This window comes from Cheilinus undulatus, linkage group 8 (assembly GCF_018320785.1).
Source record: "Cheilinus undulatus linkage group 8, ASM1832078v1, whole genome shotgun sequence".
NCBI classification, from domain to species: Eukaryota; Metazoa; Chordata; class Actinopteri; order Labriformes; family Labridae; genus Cheilinus; species Cheilinus undulatus.
This window is the reverse complement of record NC_054872.1, coordinates 44,899,131-44,916,609: the sequence shown is the minus strand read 5'-3', so window position 1 is coordinate 44,916,609 and position 17,479 is coordinate 44,899,131. Positions and strand designations below refer to the sequence as shown.

At 38.0% G+C, this 17,479-nt stretch overlaps 1 protein-coding gene across 2 annotated transcripts; it reads right to left on the bottom strand.

The window, feature by feature from the left end:
- Positions 1-344: 344 nt before the first annotated feature.
- On the bottom strand, positions 345-17,085 carry si:dkey-256h2.1 (uncharacterized protein LOC337520 homolog). 2 transcript variants are annotated; one of them, XM_041792749.1, is made up of 12 exons: positions 16,501-17,085; positions 12,524-12,666; positions 9,980-10,155; positions 9,438-9,598; positions 9,094-9,234; positions 7,999-8,120; positions 7,586-7,754; positions 6,947-7,092; positions 4,393-4,538; positions 4,180-4,306; positions 3,606-3,739; positions 345-559 (listed from the first exon to the last, which is right to left on the bottom strand). In XM_041792749.1, exons 1-12 carry the CDS (start codon positions 16,938-16,940, stop codon positions 434-436), a joined length of 2,031 nt encoding a protein of 676 aa, XP_041648683.1. In that variant the 5' UTR covers positions 16,941-17,085; the 3' UTR covers positions 345-433. The 2 variants fall into 2 exon arrangements, with proteins under 2 accessions (XP_041648683.1, XP_041648682.1); XM_041792748.1 differs by having other exon boundaries at positions 345-555.
- Between the last annotated feature and the right edge of the window lie 394 nt (positions 17,086-17,479).

Sequence of the window (17,479 nt, the reverse complement as noted above, 5' to 3'; positions counted from 1 at the left end):
AAGGAAGATGACTCACTGAGAAACACTTTCTTTCTCCTGAGGTGTCAAGTTGGACATAATTACATATAATTAGTGAGGAGAGACCCCTCTCGGACCGATACATCTTCAGTTTATAGAGAGCCTATTTAGCTCCAAGACTTCTTCAAGTCAACCTCAGGGTAATGTCTTGAGGAAAATGCAAATGGCTGTCATACTGGGAGAGCATGGCGGGTGATATTGTGCATCATTGCTCCCATCAGTGATGATCTGTCATCATTTACAGAGCTTACTGTTACCTCCTGTCTATGCAAATTAATGAAAAAGGAGCAAGATGGAAGAAACAGTCAAGAAAAGCAGTAGGAAAATAGACATTTAATCTTTGGCTTGATTTTACATTCAGTGTTGTTTCCTTTTATCCAGTGAATTATTCATTTTTTAGTGCTACAAAGAGGCATCATTTGTAGAAGACAAGAAAAGAGGACATGATGATGTATCCAGGATCCTTGGATGGATTAGGATCCGTCCCGTTGAACAGGCCGAAGTAGACAACAGTGTTTGACTCAGACCCACTGATGTCTAGCTGAAGAGACACAGAAATATTCTGATAATGAAATTACATCAGGAAAGATTTTTTATAAAGAAAGCATAGCCAGAAAATACCTGTGAGACTTTAAAAGCAGTAAGAAATTGGTAATTCAATTGTCTAATTTGTTGCTCAAAGCATAGTGGAATAGCTATTCAGCTGGTGGCATCACTTTAGGAATGCCTGCCTTTACTAATTAAAGCAAAATTATCAATACAAAGGAAACAGAAATGTTTTGGTTAGAAGATGGTTGGGGCAGTTTGAGGTGACTACTAAACTCTAGACAAGTGGCCAGTAGAGGGAGGCAGTCTAACTCTGGGATGACCTGTTGCCTTCAGGAGGCACACAGATACTCAAAGGGTTGACCATGGATATGGTCCTAAAGTCTAAACAAGCATGCTACACCAGAACAAGATTGCATTGTTCAAAATTATGTAACAAAGGTTGCCAGTGATGCAGTTCTGCTTCTAAGACAATTAAAAATACTAAAAGGGAATATTTTTCTAACAAGCATGAAATGCAAGCTGTAGCCCCCAATACTAGAACTGAGGCTGATGGAGAAGTGCAAAAACTGCAGTTTCAGAGGCCACGAGGCTGTCTGTAAAAAAACAGCAATCTCCATAAGTTATTCCTGAGACCTTTTGTCTAAGTCTGAGGCTATTTTTCCTGAGTATTTACTGTCTTAGTCTGGTGTTTTTACTAGGACCTTTTGTCTGAGTCTGACCCTTTTTTCTTGAGACCTTTAGGGCTGATGTTTTTTATTCCTAGAGCTTTTTGTCTGAGTATGAAGGCTTTTTTCCTGAGACCTTTTCATCTGAGTCTCATACTTTTCCCCTAAGAACATCAGGGCTGATAACTAAATCTTGAGACCTTATTGTCTGAATCTGAAGTCTTTATTCCTAACACCTTTTTGTCCCAGTCTGACGCCATTTTCCTGAGACCTTCTTGTGTGAATCTGAAGCTGTTTCCTGAGACATATTCTCTTGAGTCTGATGCCTTTTCACTGGAGACCTTTAAGGCTGAAGCATTTCGTCCCCAGAGCTTTTTGTCTGAGTATAAAGCCTTTTTTCCAGAGACCTTTTCATATGAGTCTCACCCTTTCCCCTAAGACAATAAGAGCCGATGCCTTGATCCTGAGACCTTATTGTCTGGGTTTGATATCTTTTTCCCCATGACTTTTTTGTCTGAGTCTGATGCTATTTTTCCTTGGAACTTTTTATCTAAGTTTGATGCTTTTTTGTTTGAGACTGATGCCTTTATTCCTCAGACATTCTTGTCTAAATCTGGTACTGTTTTTCCTTATATATTTTTAAGTCTAATGCCTTTTGTCTTGAAACCTTATTGTCTGTTTCAGTTTATTTTTTGTACCTGAGAATTTTTCAATCGAGTATGATGCCCTTTTTCCTTATCCTTTCTGTCTGAGTCTGTGGCCTTTATTCCTTATTCTTTTTATCTTTTTTATCTGAGTCTATGGCCTTTATTCCTTATTCTTTTTATCTTTTTTTGTCTGAGCCCTTTTTTTCCTGGGACCTCCAAACTGAACCTGATTGCTTTTTGGTTGAGTGTTTTTTTTTTGTTTTTTTTTACCAAGACCTTACTGTCTCAGAATTGTGCCTTAAATTCCTTAGACCTTATTGTCAAAGTCAGATGCCTTTTAGCCAGAGACCTTTTCGTCTGACTCTGATGCCTTTTATTCCTGTGCCTTTTTTTCTCTGTCTGATGATTTTCCTGAGACCTTATGGTCTAAGTCTGATGCTTGGTTGTCCTGAGACCCTTGCATCTGATTCAGATGTTTGCCCTGAGACCTTACTGTCTGACTCTTATGCTGTTTTCCTTCAAACTTATAGTCTGACCCTATTTTTTTTCTGAGACCTTTTTCTCCTTAGTCAAATACCATTTTTCCTGACACCTTTTTTTCTGAAGTCTGAAGTGTGACAGAGGTTTTTCTGAGATCTCATGCCTCTTCATCGGAGGTTTAACACCTGACTCTGAGATCTGAGGATGTGCTAAAATGGACTTGGTAAAACTTTAACTATTAATAGCTTTCTTAGCTTTTGTTGTATGTATGATTAAGTGACTAAGTACTGAATATATAAATATATTTTCTACTGTCTTTTCCATTTAATGAAATGATATTCTTGTTGCCACATTGAACATTATATTAATTCAACAACCCTCCTGCCCCTAAAAGAGCCTGAATTCGTCAATATAATCCTCAGTATTTACAGTTAAATTGTGGAGAAAATCCAATCTCAGGGCTTTGCCTCACATGGCTGCTGATTTTGAAACTGTTCCAGAAAATAAGTCAGAGTTTACACAATTACATCAAGAGCCTTAATGGTCAATAACTCACTTCAGAACAATTAAGCACTTCTTAAACCTAATGGGCTTACTTCCTTCAGGGGTTTTACTCTAGTATGACCTCAATTTTAGAGCTTGATTTCTGTAAATCCACATGAGAAAAAGAAGCTGGAAGGCCTTTAATTGGTTCTCAGTTACCCTGAATATGTATGAGCAGGGACCAACTGTGTCAAAATTCTATACAATCAGCTTTTTAAATGTATCTAATAACCGTGTAAAAAATATGAATATATCAGGAAAAATGTTTACGCAACAAAACATAAACATATATGTTTGACAAAGTTGATCAGTGAAAAAAACTGTTACAGGAATGATTTGTTTAAGTCCAATTTTACATATTTATGCTCCATTTTGGTCTCTTGTAACTCCTAAGAACAATATCTATCTAACTTCAAAGTGCAGAATGGGTGTTGTGTAATCATATTTAATGTTCTATGCAGGAAAGCGTTGCCTGTAATAACTGTGAAGTATGCAGGCCTTAAACCCTAAAATCTTGATGGAGATGCAGCTATGCAATAAACATTTGTAGATATATCAGCAAGAACCAAACCCTCATTAAGTTCAGACACTTAAACCAGTACCAATACCAACATATTGATGTATGCAGCTTTTAACAATAGGAACAGGCAGGCTGGAAACTTAAGATGAGGTGACAAGGTTGAGGTTCAAAGGGTGTTTTTACCTGTTTGGTGATATCAATCCTCCAGGGATCAACCTGCAGTCCATCACACCAGCCTCCGCGTCCGTACAGCCACGTACCGTGTTCATTTGGTACTGCACCTTCTTTTACCCGCATGGCACAACCCAGAGGTGACCCTGACGATTCCCAAAAGCATGAAAACAAAATAATAATTCACTGGACACTAGGATAGGGGTTAAAGCATAGTTTGTGCCACAAAATGTTGTAGAAGTGATCTTTAACTAATAAAATGATTAACAGAAAAGTAAGTGCTAAGTACTGTAGGTAAAAATGAGGACTTTTTGCAGTATCTTTTCAATAACAATTCATAGAAAGTTTGCTTTTTGAAACTTAAATGAAGACTCAAAAACATCAACAAATTGATAGGAAAAACCACAGCTGTAATTAAGATAAGACTGTCAAGCCATGGCAACTTAAAAAATACTATACTTGAGTGCTTCTTGCCCGACAAATTATTGATAAGAAAACTTAAAAACTGCACAAGTGGGCATAAAGACAATAGAAATGTTTTCATGAACTACCAATGTTAAAAGTTCAAGGAGCCGGCATTTCTCACCTGCTGAATCAAAAACAAGCGTGTTGTTATAAAACGCGTTGAACAGGAAGTTATGGGAGGTGACACAAAACTCTCCACATTTGTTGTTGTCGTAGCCGTGTGCTGTGATGACGGCGTACAGCTCAACCTGGAGACAGACACACAGCTGATGATGATTTGAAACAGAGAAACAGGAAGCTGTTTCAATGCAACAGAGGTCAGATCTGTTGTTGCCTTTTTGGTTGAAGTCGGAACAGAGAATTTGATTGGCTTGAATCTCTTGTTGTAGTTTTTGTCGAAGGTTCCTCCGCTGTACAGAGGCATCACTCTGAAGGGGAGTAGGCTCTCTTCATCGCCGTCTTCTGTGAAGTTTCCTGTGGCTGTTAAGCAAAATTGTAAAAAGGATAAATGAGGTAAAACCAGTCAGTAGAGCTGATTTAAGTCAATCTCTATTAATATGCAGAAGCTTTGAAGAGAGGTAATGTTTTACAAATTATAGGTACTATGTAAAACATGCAGGATAGCAAAATAACATTTGAGGTGCAACACTATAGCTTCAATATTTGCAAATTATCTTGTCATCCCATACAGAAGTTTCTTCCCATAATGTGCAAGCCTAAAGAGGCATAAAGATGGGTCTGTTTTGGTTCTTCTTTCAGCTTTATTGGGTGTGTTTGTGCCTTTGTTAAATAGTCAGATCTTGTGGTACATGGGCCACAAATGATGAGTTGAAGGATTATATCAGAAGCACATGGTGGCACATCTGATGCCTGACAGGCTCATCATCCTTTGTGTCAAACCCCAAGTCAGAACATTTCCAGGAACAAGAAGCTCCGTCTGTCCTGGAGTCTTATTTTAATCCAGATATTTTCCAGTGACTATTTACTGACAGGCTGTTCCTTCCTGGGGGGTGATTCCTGCTTTCTGCTTCTGAAAAGTCCTCTGGTGAGAGAAAATGGACAGAAAGCGTTCTGAGGGGGCGTCACATCAGTCACATCTCTCTCATTCTGACAGGAGAGGAGCTCAGTCATAGCATGATTTAATTCTGAGATGGGAAACTGGCATGTCGCTAGCACGATAAGGCTGCTTTAGGGCCTGTGTTTTGTGCTGGCAGTGCTCATTTTCAATACAAAACCAGAGTGGTCCAGCATTTTCAGCACACAGCCTCCCTGAGCAGTGTTTACGTTGGCCGGTATTTACTGGTTTTGGCCGGTGTCATTGGTGGGATGTGCGGCAGATAAAAATATTAACCCCCACAATGTTGGGCTGAAAAAAATACCAATTGCCAAATGAGTAAAAAGTAATTAATTACAAGTTATATATTATTTTAGCTAAAATATATGTAACAAGAATGCTTTGATATAAACTCTGGTCATTTTTTTACATACTTCCTGTTTGGTGCAGCTGGTTGTTTATGTATGTTCAGCTCACAGCTGACTTAGGCAGTGAATATTCATGAGATTAATGTAGCTGACGTCAAACAAAACCTTTTTCTGTGGGACTTTATAGATACTGAAATCTATGCAAAGAAATCAATGGCATGCAAGGTTTTTGGTATGTCATTGATGCAGGTAATAAGGAAGCTGAAACATAGGGACAGCTGAGCTGTATAAACACTAAAGCAGTGGCCGGGACGAGGACAGGCCTGGAGAGAGCAGAGAGTCATATTGGACTTTTGTTGGTAAATCTACCTGTGACCAATTCACAGATGAAGGGGAACTGTATTAAGCACAGAGCCATGTCATGCAGACAGGCATGGGCTGATGTCCAGACCACCATCTCACTTCCCCGAGCCCGGGAGTATAGGCTTGGAGCTTTCTGACTAATCAGGAGAAGTAGCTAACATAACTTCAGCTGTGGCAAGAGCCATCAACAAGTGGAGGACTGTACTGAGGGGAAGATTTTCTTTCTTCAAGACAACTCCAAAAACACGATAGTTGGATTTACTATTTTAACTGTGGTTACAGTCGAGATCATCAGTTTACCAGGACTACATGGGACAAGACTCAATTTTCACAGAGCACTGGTTAATTATTTGTTTGGACGATTTGTTGTTGTTGTCAGTGGAAGAAGGTATTTGACTCTTACATGCTGCTAAGTTATGGTAACAGCTAATGTGCTCACGGGCTAACTTAGAGCTAATGGAGCAAATGTGATGCTCAGTGCTGTTGTTTATGAGTTGAATGTGGGTGCAACTGACTGCATGTGTATTTAGACATTTGTTATTTCAAGCAGGCTGAACAGGGTAAAGACAACTCCGATTACTGTGGGGCTTGGTATCTACTGTCATGGACTCAGGCTGCTTTAGCTTCAGCGCAGACATAAAGTTCTATCACAATGTCACCATTTTTGCATGCTTTTTTGCTGTTAAGTGCAGGTTACCAGTCACACTAACTAAATTAAATGTCTGGTAGATGTTTAAAATGGCTGGAATTCTGGGGGACTATTGGCTATTTGGCTTGAGACCAAAAAGTCGAGCGAAAACTCTGGTCCTGAGCGCAGAAAGTCCTCAGCATCAGCTGACAGACAGGTGGATTGTAAACCAGTTAAGAGAAGCCTTTCAAAGTCTGTCCTAAAGAAAGTCAGGCATCCAATAAAGCAAACAGAAAAACTTAAAAGCTGATATAAAAGTCAAACACAGTAATTCATTGCAAATTTATTGTCATTGTGTTATTGCAGTGTTATTGCACATTGCATATTTTCCTATTATTTTCATATCGTGCAGGCCTAATGTTCTGCATGAGTTCTGTTAGTCTAGTTAGACTATAACATATGTAAGAGTTCATACCTGTCTGATTGCTGACACTGAATCTCAGGTTGAGGGATGTGTGCCACGGCATCGCCCATGGCACTGTCTTCATAGTGAATGTGCATTTGTTGCTGTCCAGCAGGGGGCGCAGAGGAGAGACATCTGTCAGCCAGCGTCCAGTGCCTCTGCCAAGAGCACAGCCCAAATTATCAGTAACATCAGATTTTAAGTATGTAGCACCGTTCTAAACTCAAGGTTAAAAAGATGCTTTACAACAAGATAAACACATTAAGAAGGGATAAAACAACAGAAACAAAAAAGACCAGCAGCATCAGGAGTAACAAAAATCTGATCAAATATCAAGACTCTTACAGCCAGAACCTTGCAGTGAACCCTTAGATTTTAGGAAAAAAAAAATATTAAGAACAGTTTCAAATTATTTAAAAAACAATGTTTCAGCAATGTTGAATGAAAGAATGACTGCCTTAATGTATCGGATTTTCATCTTTATATCTTTTAAAGTCTTAAAAACGTTTCAGGAACTTTAAGAGTTTTTGACAACCCTCAGACAACACAGATCCTTTTCTTAATTAAGATAAATCTTTGAATAGTTACTACATGAGGATTTATGTTGATATGTTACCATCTACTAGAGTTTTTCACATCAGCCTGTTATACCTGCGGAAAGCAGTGATCCATCGTCCCAGCTCGGTGTTGCAGTACGGACCAGTTTGATCGCAGCACACAAACAGCTGCACCGTGTGATCCCAGTGAGCGCAGGTTGAGTCTCTCCTGCCGGGACACGACAGTGACGCGTCTAGCTCCAGCAGGTCATATTCCAACATGTCTGCAGAATGATAAATAAATGTTCATGTTGTCAAAAAGCTACTGAATTGTCTTCATAGTGCTGCAGTTTGATTTCACATTGATGCCCTTACGGATAGTGCACCTTTTTACATGCTGATAGTTTTATCTGAAGAAGTTCAAATAGCTTTCATTCCAAAACCAACAATTCCTTACCTTTTATTGGGTTAGAAAATGCTTTAAAAAGTATTAGACCCTGACATTAAACACATTTTTGACTGAGTTACCTAGCGGCAGGTCAACTGTAGCGACCGCTCCTTTTTCCCCTTGCATCAGCTCTCTGTCAAATATGGGAATGATCTTTGCAGGTCTTTGAAGCTTTGTCTGCAGCTCTGCATAGAAATCAAACCTGGAGACACAAGTCACACACACATCACACCAAGGATATTGTAATGCAAAAGATTTAGAAAAAATAAGGCTGTTAAATTGATGAAATTGGGGATTATTTAAAGATTAGAGAAATAAAATTATTTTGAATCATTAAATTATTTTTCTGGCAGAGTTTTGTTCAGTCTGAAACCCAATGTTAATTTTAGTTTTATCTGGACAAATGGCAGTTAATCTAATTCTTCATTACATCTTTTATTAAAATATAAATATTTTTCATGCATTTTCCAGTCCTACTGAAATCTTTGGGGTGACCCGATGGTCTGTGCACAAAATATGCCCTCAGAATCAGACAGATTTTAAAGGAAGAGTCTGCAAATTTAATGCAGAGGATTTGAAAAACCAGGCTGTTAAATTGATGTATTTAGGGATTGTTTAAACATTACTGAAATAAAATGAATTTGCAATCATGAGATGATTTTTCTGGATGTTTTTTGTTTAGTCTGTAACTTTATGTTGGTCTTAGTTTTTAACAGAGCTGGGCATACATCTGTTAAATTATCTGCAGAATGCCTTTTAGTACATTTAAATGTGAAGGTCAACAATTAACTATAAAAAACCTTTAACTATCATTTAATTCTGTTGCTATCCAAGGGAAAACATTCTCCTGTACTTTAGAGATCTTATCCAATAACCAGCCAATGTTTGCTTCAGGTGCTTTTATTGTGAAATGCTGCTTCACCTACATGAAGTTCTGTACTTGTGGAGCATAAGTCACTTCTTCTTCCAGATAAAACCCTAAGTTTGAAATTTTCCTCTTCCTCCCCTCTGGACTTCCCCTGCTCACACCTGCAACTATCTTAACAGTAGAGTTATTATTATAGAACTTTTTGGACAGTTTTCAAGGAGACATTCTTCTTAGCTGAATCCAGGGTCTACTGAAAAAGTTTGGTTTCTAAATCAGTTCACAGAAAATTTGATATGTTTTTCCTCACCACTGTGCCTGCCAGTTGATGAAGCTGAACGAGGGGTAAAGGAACCAGCCCATCTCAGCCAGTGACCCCCATGGGTCAATACTGAAGAATCCACTGGGGGACGGCGTGATCTGGAAGGTCACAAACACTGGTTGTCCAGATCTAAAAACAAAACAATACAGGCACAGATAATTCCTCTTTTGAACAATATTTATTATCTGAATAATTATGTAAAGTGACCAAATGGCAGGCATAATCCTAGAGGAAGCAACCTGAATTTTGGAATTAATGATTTTAACCTTCAAAGTGTCCAGGTAATCTAAAACGTTGTCAGGGATCAGAACAAGGAAGCGTTAAATCCTCACTCAAGCACTTGAGCAACCGAAGGCTCAAAATGCACCATGGAAGCAGGGATGTTCAACGTTGTGTCGCAGTCGTCTCCCTCGCAGTTCATGTCCTGGAGCGGGTTACCAGGGAGGGCGTAGACAAGGACACCGGAGGCATTGGATTTGGCCATATTCTCCACCTGGAGGAAGAAAAAAGATCAGGTGATGAATCAATCAGGTCAAAGCTGATCCAGCTAAAGTGTATCATACAAACAGGAACAATTATTTCAGAGCAGATTACTTTGATGGTTATTCTTTAGGTTTTATTAACACTAGATGAATATAATACATTAAAAAATGAGAAATGCAGACGTATTTCTCCTGCTTGCTTGATGTCCACAACTATCTTGTCTCTAGTTGTATGATGCTAACATAGCTGCTATCATACAAGGCATATGTAAGACCTCTGATAGCAAAGTGATCTCAAGCAGTCAGCCACTGCTTTAAAGCGAGGATCTGTATGCTTAAAAGCAAACCTATGAAATCTGTGGGTAAAATTGAGAGCTATAAACAGAACAGACCTTGGTGAAGAAGGAGCAGTTTCCCTCGGACACCCAGGCCACAGCACCAGCCACCGAAGGGAAGGTATCACAGCCGTCATAAGCATCCACCAGCTGGTGTGACTTTGGACCCCATCGTGTCATCAGCCAGTCATACCTGGCATCTAGTCTCTTGATTACTATCGGCAGCTTCCACTCTGAAAGTGGAGAGAAAAAACAAAATTACAAGGATAAAAAAAAGACTGTGTTTTCTGCTGGTGAGAGGACTTTATCATCAGCTCTTCTGAGACTTTGTGGTGTAAAGTTATAATTGAGTTGGCAGAGGCAAGCAGTAAAACCTTTGATAAACGATGCCCATTAAAAGTACTTTTCTCCAACTTTTTGGCAGAATTATGTCCTTATATTTGCGAAGGAGAGACAACACGTGTACTTCTGGGATCCCTCAAACCACAGATGCTCACTTTGAAAATACTTCAATAGGAGTTGGAAAACTTAAGACCGAAAACATTAGCTGGTATTTTAACAAATCAGCAGAATAAAACTAAGAGAGGATAATACATTTTCTGTAAAATGAACAAAATCATCATCTGACGGAGTTGACAAAAGGGATATAAAGTGATGGCTAAACTACGCTTTTTAACCCGAATCATAATCATAATTGACTATACTTCAAGAAAAATGATGAAAATGAAAGGCTTGGATTGTGGCTCTTGCAAAGGTATTTTTTCAACAATTTGGCTCTTTGGTTGAGCAAGGTGAAGTATCACTGTTTTAAAATCTGTAAAAGGCCTTTATTTCATGAAGCTAAAACCCTTAGAAATACATCTTCTTCAGGGTTGTGTAAGACGACAGCCTAAAAAACAACTAATCCACCAATGGACTGGAGGGATGCTAGCCCTAGCACTGAGGAAGGCTGTTAAGAGTTGGTTTACACGGGGTCAAAAAACCTTCTTTGGTGCCTGATCCTCATTAAAGTTTGACCAAATTATGGTACAGACGTTACATTTAGACCCTAGGGAACTGTGTTAAAGGTGGAAAATAGGGGGTGCACAATACTGAATTTTTGCAGATATCTGGCACTTTTTATTTTAGCTGATACTGACACCATAATCATAATCTCCTTAAAAGAAATTGCAACCAAAATTTCTGAAAATGTTCAACCTCTCAAATTCATCTAATAAAGAATTTGGCAGTTGGGCCCTTAATGGAACAAAACATCATCAGTCAAAGAGCCAAGCCAAAATAAACATGCTTTAAGAGAAGATTAGTAGAAAGGAAATGCTTGCATTCAATTTTACCCCATTTTTCACAAGGCAGCATGGGGATGTGGTAATTTTACAAGGAATTTCATCAGTATCTTGGAAAAACCTGCTTGTTATTCAAAGAAAAGGAGATAAATAAGTTGAAACATTGAAATTTACTCATCATAATAGAGATATATTTGTCACCTTAGGGCTTCCATACAACAGACTTTTGGCCACATTATTTCCCTGGCACACATTTCGTGACCCACTTGAAAGAGCTTTGCGTCCCCTTTTTGGGTCCCAACCCGCCAGTTAAGAACCTCTGATTTATACGAGGACTGCAAAATCAATTAAACTGCAATCCCAACTGCAATGTACTGCATAAAAGGCTGAAATTACTTTTGTATTAGGTAGTGCTTGACAGGTTCGCATAAATGCCTGCAGAAAAGCCTTTAAGTTTACAATAGTGCCACTTTGTACTTTGCACTTTGTAGCAGAAGCTTTACTTTCAAAAAAGGAGAGGCTTCTATATTTTTTTTAAATATTGAGTTATTTTAAAGGCAGTTACTGAAAACTTTCAGTGTTGTATTTTAGTTTGCTGCTAACTATTTGTATGTTTAATAAATTAAGGAATATACGCTAATATTATTTTTTCAATTTTCTTGATAACCAAGCAAGAAGCCCCTTGACACCATTTATGTATTGTATCATAATCGTAATCAAAAATCAAAGTATTGTCAGGAATTGTTGGGATCTTTATGTGCAGCACTAATCTGCACAGATATGTTCAGCCGATATATCGGATGTAAATATCAGCAGAAATTTACATATCTGAAGATGACTATATTTAACTTTTTAAGCTAATATCTTCTAATAATAATTTTATGCTGATAATACTGTGCATCCCTAGTGGAAAATGGTCATAAATATGTAATATTTAAACTTGTACAGACAGTAAAAGACTCCCCAACATGGCCTCTGACCTGTAATTCTTCTTGTTAGCTTAAGAACGAAGACATACCTGCAGGCTCTAAGCTTCAGTTTAGGTTCAGACAGCTTGTCAGGCTCACACCAAGAGGATTATTCTCTACAAGCTCTTGTATGCAAGATTAATCACTTACAAATATCCAGTCTGGTAGAAAAAGAGGAAGTTTGTTTTTCCTACCTTCCTCTTTTAGTTTTTTAAATGCTATTTTTATTACTCCATGAAACCCAAAAGTACATTTTCCCTCCATCTGCCAAACCTCCTGTGTCTCTGCTGAGCAGATGAGTCAGACATAGGTTTCACAGCATTAGACCCATAGAGAGGTAACAGTCTTACCCTCTGAGGTGAAAACAGCCTGGGAGAGGAGACAGCTGCGGGACGAGCAGCCCCAGTAGTAAAGCACAGTGGGTAACCAGTTTCCCAGGGCGAAGATGGGCATCGGAGCAAAGTGCAGCCGGGACAGAATCTCCTTCTTACCCCTGAAACAGAAGGTGATATGTGGTTGGACAAGGGTATGAAGAAATGCATATTTTAGCCAATTTGATGGTCTAATTTTCTTATCTATCATTACCTACAGTAGTTCTTAGTAAAAAAAAAAATCAAAGGAATTTCTAATTTGAGTGTTTAAATATGCATGTCATATTTCTGCTCTCTTTCCATTCTCACTATTTTTGTACTTGGTGGCTTATTTTTTTCTTTTTGGTGCAGCAACATCAAGAGATTGATAAAGGTTTATCTTATCTTATCTAACTAAACACACAGGGACTTTTTGATTCTCAGAATCCCAGAGAAACTAGCAAATAAACATTTGAAATCCAAAAAGTGTGGGACTGTTAAACACACTGATGATGATTGCAGCAGGTGTGAGTTTTATTCAATCCCACCTTATGACTCTGTGTGCAGAAGCAATGTCTTGTTGTCATGTTCAACATGTTTTTGAGTTGTTAGCAAAATATTTTTCCTTTTAAGCAAGGTAGTACAAACATTTTAAACTGAGGACCAACTACAGAAAAATTAAAGACTGAGCAGCTTTGATATTCCCTGCCTTTAGTCTCTTCAAGGTCATAAAACCAGTCAAGAGTGGGTTAAAATCTTCTTAGAAACTGATTATGCTTTTAAAGCAGGCTACATCCCAGCCTTCCACAGATGGCTGATGAGGCAAATAGCCAACCAATGTTAAGAACTTTTGTTGGCAAGATTTCAGGGGGTCCCTGGTCTGCCCTAGTTACCTGTGGATCCATCACTGGAAAGGCTGAGAATGACACACTGTGCAAAGAGAGGGGAGACACTGATGACTTATCTCCACATTTCGCCACAAAACAAGAGCAAACTTCAGTAAGTTGCCAAACATTTTATAAGTGTGGGTGTTTTAAGATAAGTGCAATATGCTTTGTAAACTGGACCTTGAGACAGAGCAGACAGCAGAGCTAATGCATGCCAGTCATGCTGCTATCTGTTGTCATTAACGTTTTAACTTCATTCATCACGGAATTATGAATGGAGATATTTTTATTTTGGTGTACATTCGGTCAAGCTCAAGTCTATGGGGGCCATACTTTATTTAGAGTTTAGAATTTGCAATGGTCATTTAAAAAGGGGCCAAGGGCCAGAGTCGGCCCTGGGCCAGTTTGAACACCCCTGCTCTAAACTCTTTGCGTGGGTGCTACTGGGTTCTATTTTAGTTCATGCCAGAGAACCTGAGGCTTTCAACATCATTTTCCTCTATCAAAACAAGACTTTTTTTTAATTACTCAACTTTGCAATTTGTTTTTTTTTTCTTATTTTTGCAGGGTGTCTAATTTTTCTTATCTAATATTTTTATATTCAATTTTGATGTGTTGCTGCTGTCTTGCAATGACTCTAATGTTATATCTGTATCAAACCTGTGAGGCGTTTTGAATTCCTCTGTGTATGAATGATGCTCCGTTAATAAAGTTGCCTTAGCATGGTTGCATGATGTTTGCAGGGTGTTTATGAACCTATATACAATGATAACAAGATTTTTTTTCTGCCATCAGATGCCTTTTATCCCTGTCACTTCTAGGTCCATAGTGACGTCAAAAAATATGTGTAAAAACTGACCAAATTTGACCTCCAAAATCTTGTCTGAATGGTTATTTATGCAAAGTTTGAAGAAAATGTTCTATAGCATTTTTTGAGATATATCCCACAAGAGTGGCCGAGGCATACACAAGTAAGGATAACCTAAAAACATGATGCCTCTGGCCTCGGCTATCAAGATGTCTTAAAAATGCCTGAACAGACTAGCTATAAGAACTTTTTTCTACCAGTCCCATTCATCTAGTAGGGCTGTCTCTAAACCAGCACTCTGAATTGAAATGATACTAGTAAAAGCTGGACAATATCAGCATCTGATTTAATAAATATGTATTATTTAGTTAAATATTTAATTTAAAGCAACAAAAATATAAGTTCTGGGAACCATGCATTGGGTAGTTTCCTGTGCTTAAAATGTTCCTAGTGTTTTTGTGCAGTTTTTTCTTCCTCTTCCTCCTCTTCTCCCTCATCTGTCTACTGAAACAGCTGTAGCGTTTTGGAAGTATTTTTATTATACATCATTGAAATAAATGAGATTTTATCATTTACACCACAAGTTGTAAAAATATCGGATAGTAACTTTATAGCAACCTTAGCATCGTTTTATCATGTAAGAAAGGCTTACTAACTTTCACTTGCATTGGATTTTTTTCTGCAGAGTGAGAAGATTTCATTTTCTGAATATCAAATTTTGATTGCAGGGCTATAAATTAAAGTTGTGTTTTATTCAGTTTTACAGTTATCTTTTTATTACAATGCAGGGGTGAACTATGTTGGAAAAAAGTGGCATTTTGATGTAATTTCTTATGTTAGAAATACAGGAAGTTTTCCAATGTTTCAGTGAGTTTAAATATGAACTGTTTACATTTGAATCTTGCAATCATTTTTTGATTATTTAAGACTTTAAGACTAGTCTTAGCCTGCACTGTATGAGGGAAAAACTGATGTGCAGTAGTAATATTTGTACTGTAGTAAAGATATGAAGTGTGCAAAACAAAATTATAATAATAAAGAATCTACTTTAGCTTAAGCTAACTCAGTGTCTGGCTCTTGAGCCACCTGTGGCTCTTTAAAGTCTAGCTTGTCTCAAATAATTCCCCACAGAAAACCTTAAAAAGGGAAAACTGGCCTCAGAAATGATCTGTGGAAAGTCACATTAATCAGTTTATTTCCTACTTATACAGTAGGCTATAAATGTCAAATGTAATTGTCAACCTTTATTTTTTTGTCTGTATGTTTCCTATCAGCTGTGTGAAAACCTATTTATCACTGATTCTTGAGAAAAGGTACAGAGCATGTTCTTAATTTGACTTTATACTTTTGCTTTTGTTTATTACAATAACTTAATGTGGATATTTACCTAGGTTGAGGTATTAATGAACAGTTGGGTGAAGGAACAGAAATGACTTTTTTGCCAATTATATCCTGATTTTTGTCCACTACGTCAGACAGACTTAAGTATATATAATTTTATTTCATTAATTCAACATGAATGCCATTTTTTTCCGGTATCTAGAACTGGTATTCAGTAATTATTTAGGTGTGAAATCGGTATTTGCACTCTTATATCTTTCCCTCGTCCGATTTATCTTGTCTCTGAATTTCATGATTTTCCAACTTTACCTTTAACCATATTAAACTAATAATTTTAAACAAATTTGTTATTGTTGCATTAGCTGGTGTGTTAACAAATAATCAGAATTAAATGAACAGAGGATAATGCATTTTTTTGAAAAGTGATCAAAACCATCATCTGAAGGAGTTGGCAAACATTTTAGAGTTGACTAGTATCTGACAGAGTTGAGAATAATTATAAAATTAATTGCTTAAGCTAGATTTTTAACCCAAATAATTATCTTACAGGACTGGAAAGAAAATGATAAGCCCAAGCTCTCTGAATGCTCTGATTAATGTGTTTTAATTTGGTAATTACTGATATTATTTCTCATACATATATTATTATACACACACCCAAGGTGTGCAGTGTGGCTCTTGTAAAGGCTTTTTCTTTTTTCTTTAAACAGTTTGGCTCTCTGGCTGACCACAGTTGAACACTCAAGCTTAACACTTCTCCCACTAAGTTTGCAACAATTGCCCTTGATACCGGAAAGTTATCTTCATTTTCATCAGATTTAGCGAAAATGATGAGACAACGTGCAAAATGTAGACATGCTGATTGAAAAAGTATAGCTCACTGTAGGTAAGTTCTCTTATTATTGTGATAAATTCAGAGTACAGACAGACTTCTGGGTCACCTCAGCAGGGCGACTCGGTGCACCTGTTCCCTCATCCACTGAGCATCAGTGACCGAAGACTCGTCCAGAGACAGGAAGAGGATCTGTGTGCTGTTCGGAAGCTCCTCCACCAGACTGGTCAGAGAAGACTCGGAGCTCCACAAGCACTCCAGAAAGCCCGAATGTTTGGTGAAGGCATGGACGATGAGAGGACCCTGCAGAGATCCAGGTTTATAGCTGAACTCTCCATCCAGTGTCCGGACAGTGAAGGCGGCAGCAGGGTCTCCAGGCTCCGGCCCAGCGGAAGAGGCTGTAGTGGACCTCAGGCTGATCATGTAGTCTTGGGACTGACAGGCCTCGTCCTCTTCGATTAGTTTCGCTTTCCCTGCGCCTTTAATCACAGGCGCTGTCATAACAATAAGGCACCATAACAGCGAAAACTTTGTACGAAACAACGCCATGATTCCTCCTGACGATGAGAGTCACTACAAATAGTGGAGTCCGAGCATCTCTTTGGTCGAGTTTAATTCAGAGCCGTTTTTTATTTCAGAAGTCAGACTGTTGACAAACACGTTCAAAGGCCGTTTTGACAGACTCTAATCTTCCTATGAGATATTTGAGTTGGAGGCGGGTCGAGCCGCTGTCTACGGCGGCTCTAATGGGACAACAATCCTCCAAACGCATAACTAACGGTCAAACTATTTGGGATATTACTGTAGTTGGCTAATAAAATAAACCAGATTAATACAATTTAAGATTAACTAGCCCACGTTTTTTAAAATGAATTTTAATTGAATATCATCCACGTATATTGTATAGAATATCATATTTATGGACATTAAAAAAAAAGTCCGAAACTTTCATGCTAATTTACAGTAAGCAAAATTTCACCCACACAAAGTAAAGAATGCAACTTTTTTTAGTTTATTGCACAAAACTAAACTATTACCATTAAACAGGACCAACACAAAGGTAAATAAAAAAAACAATAAATTAAACA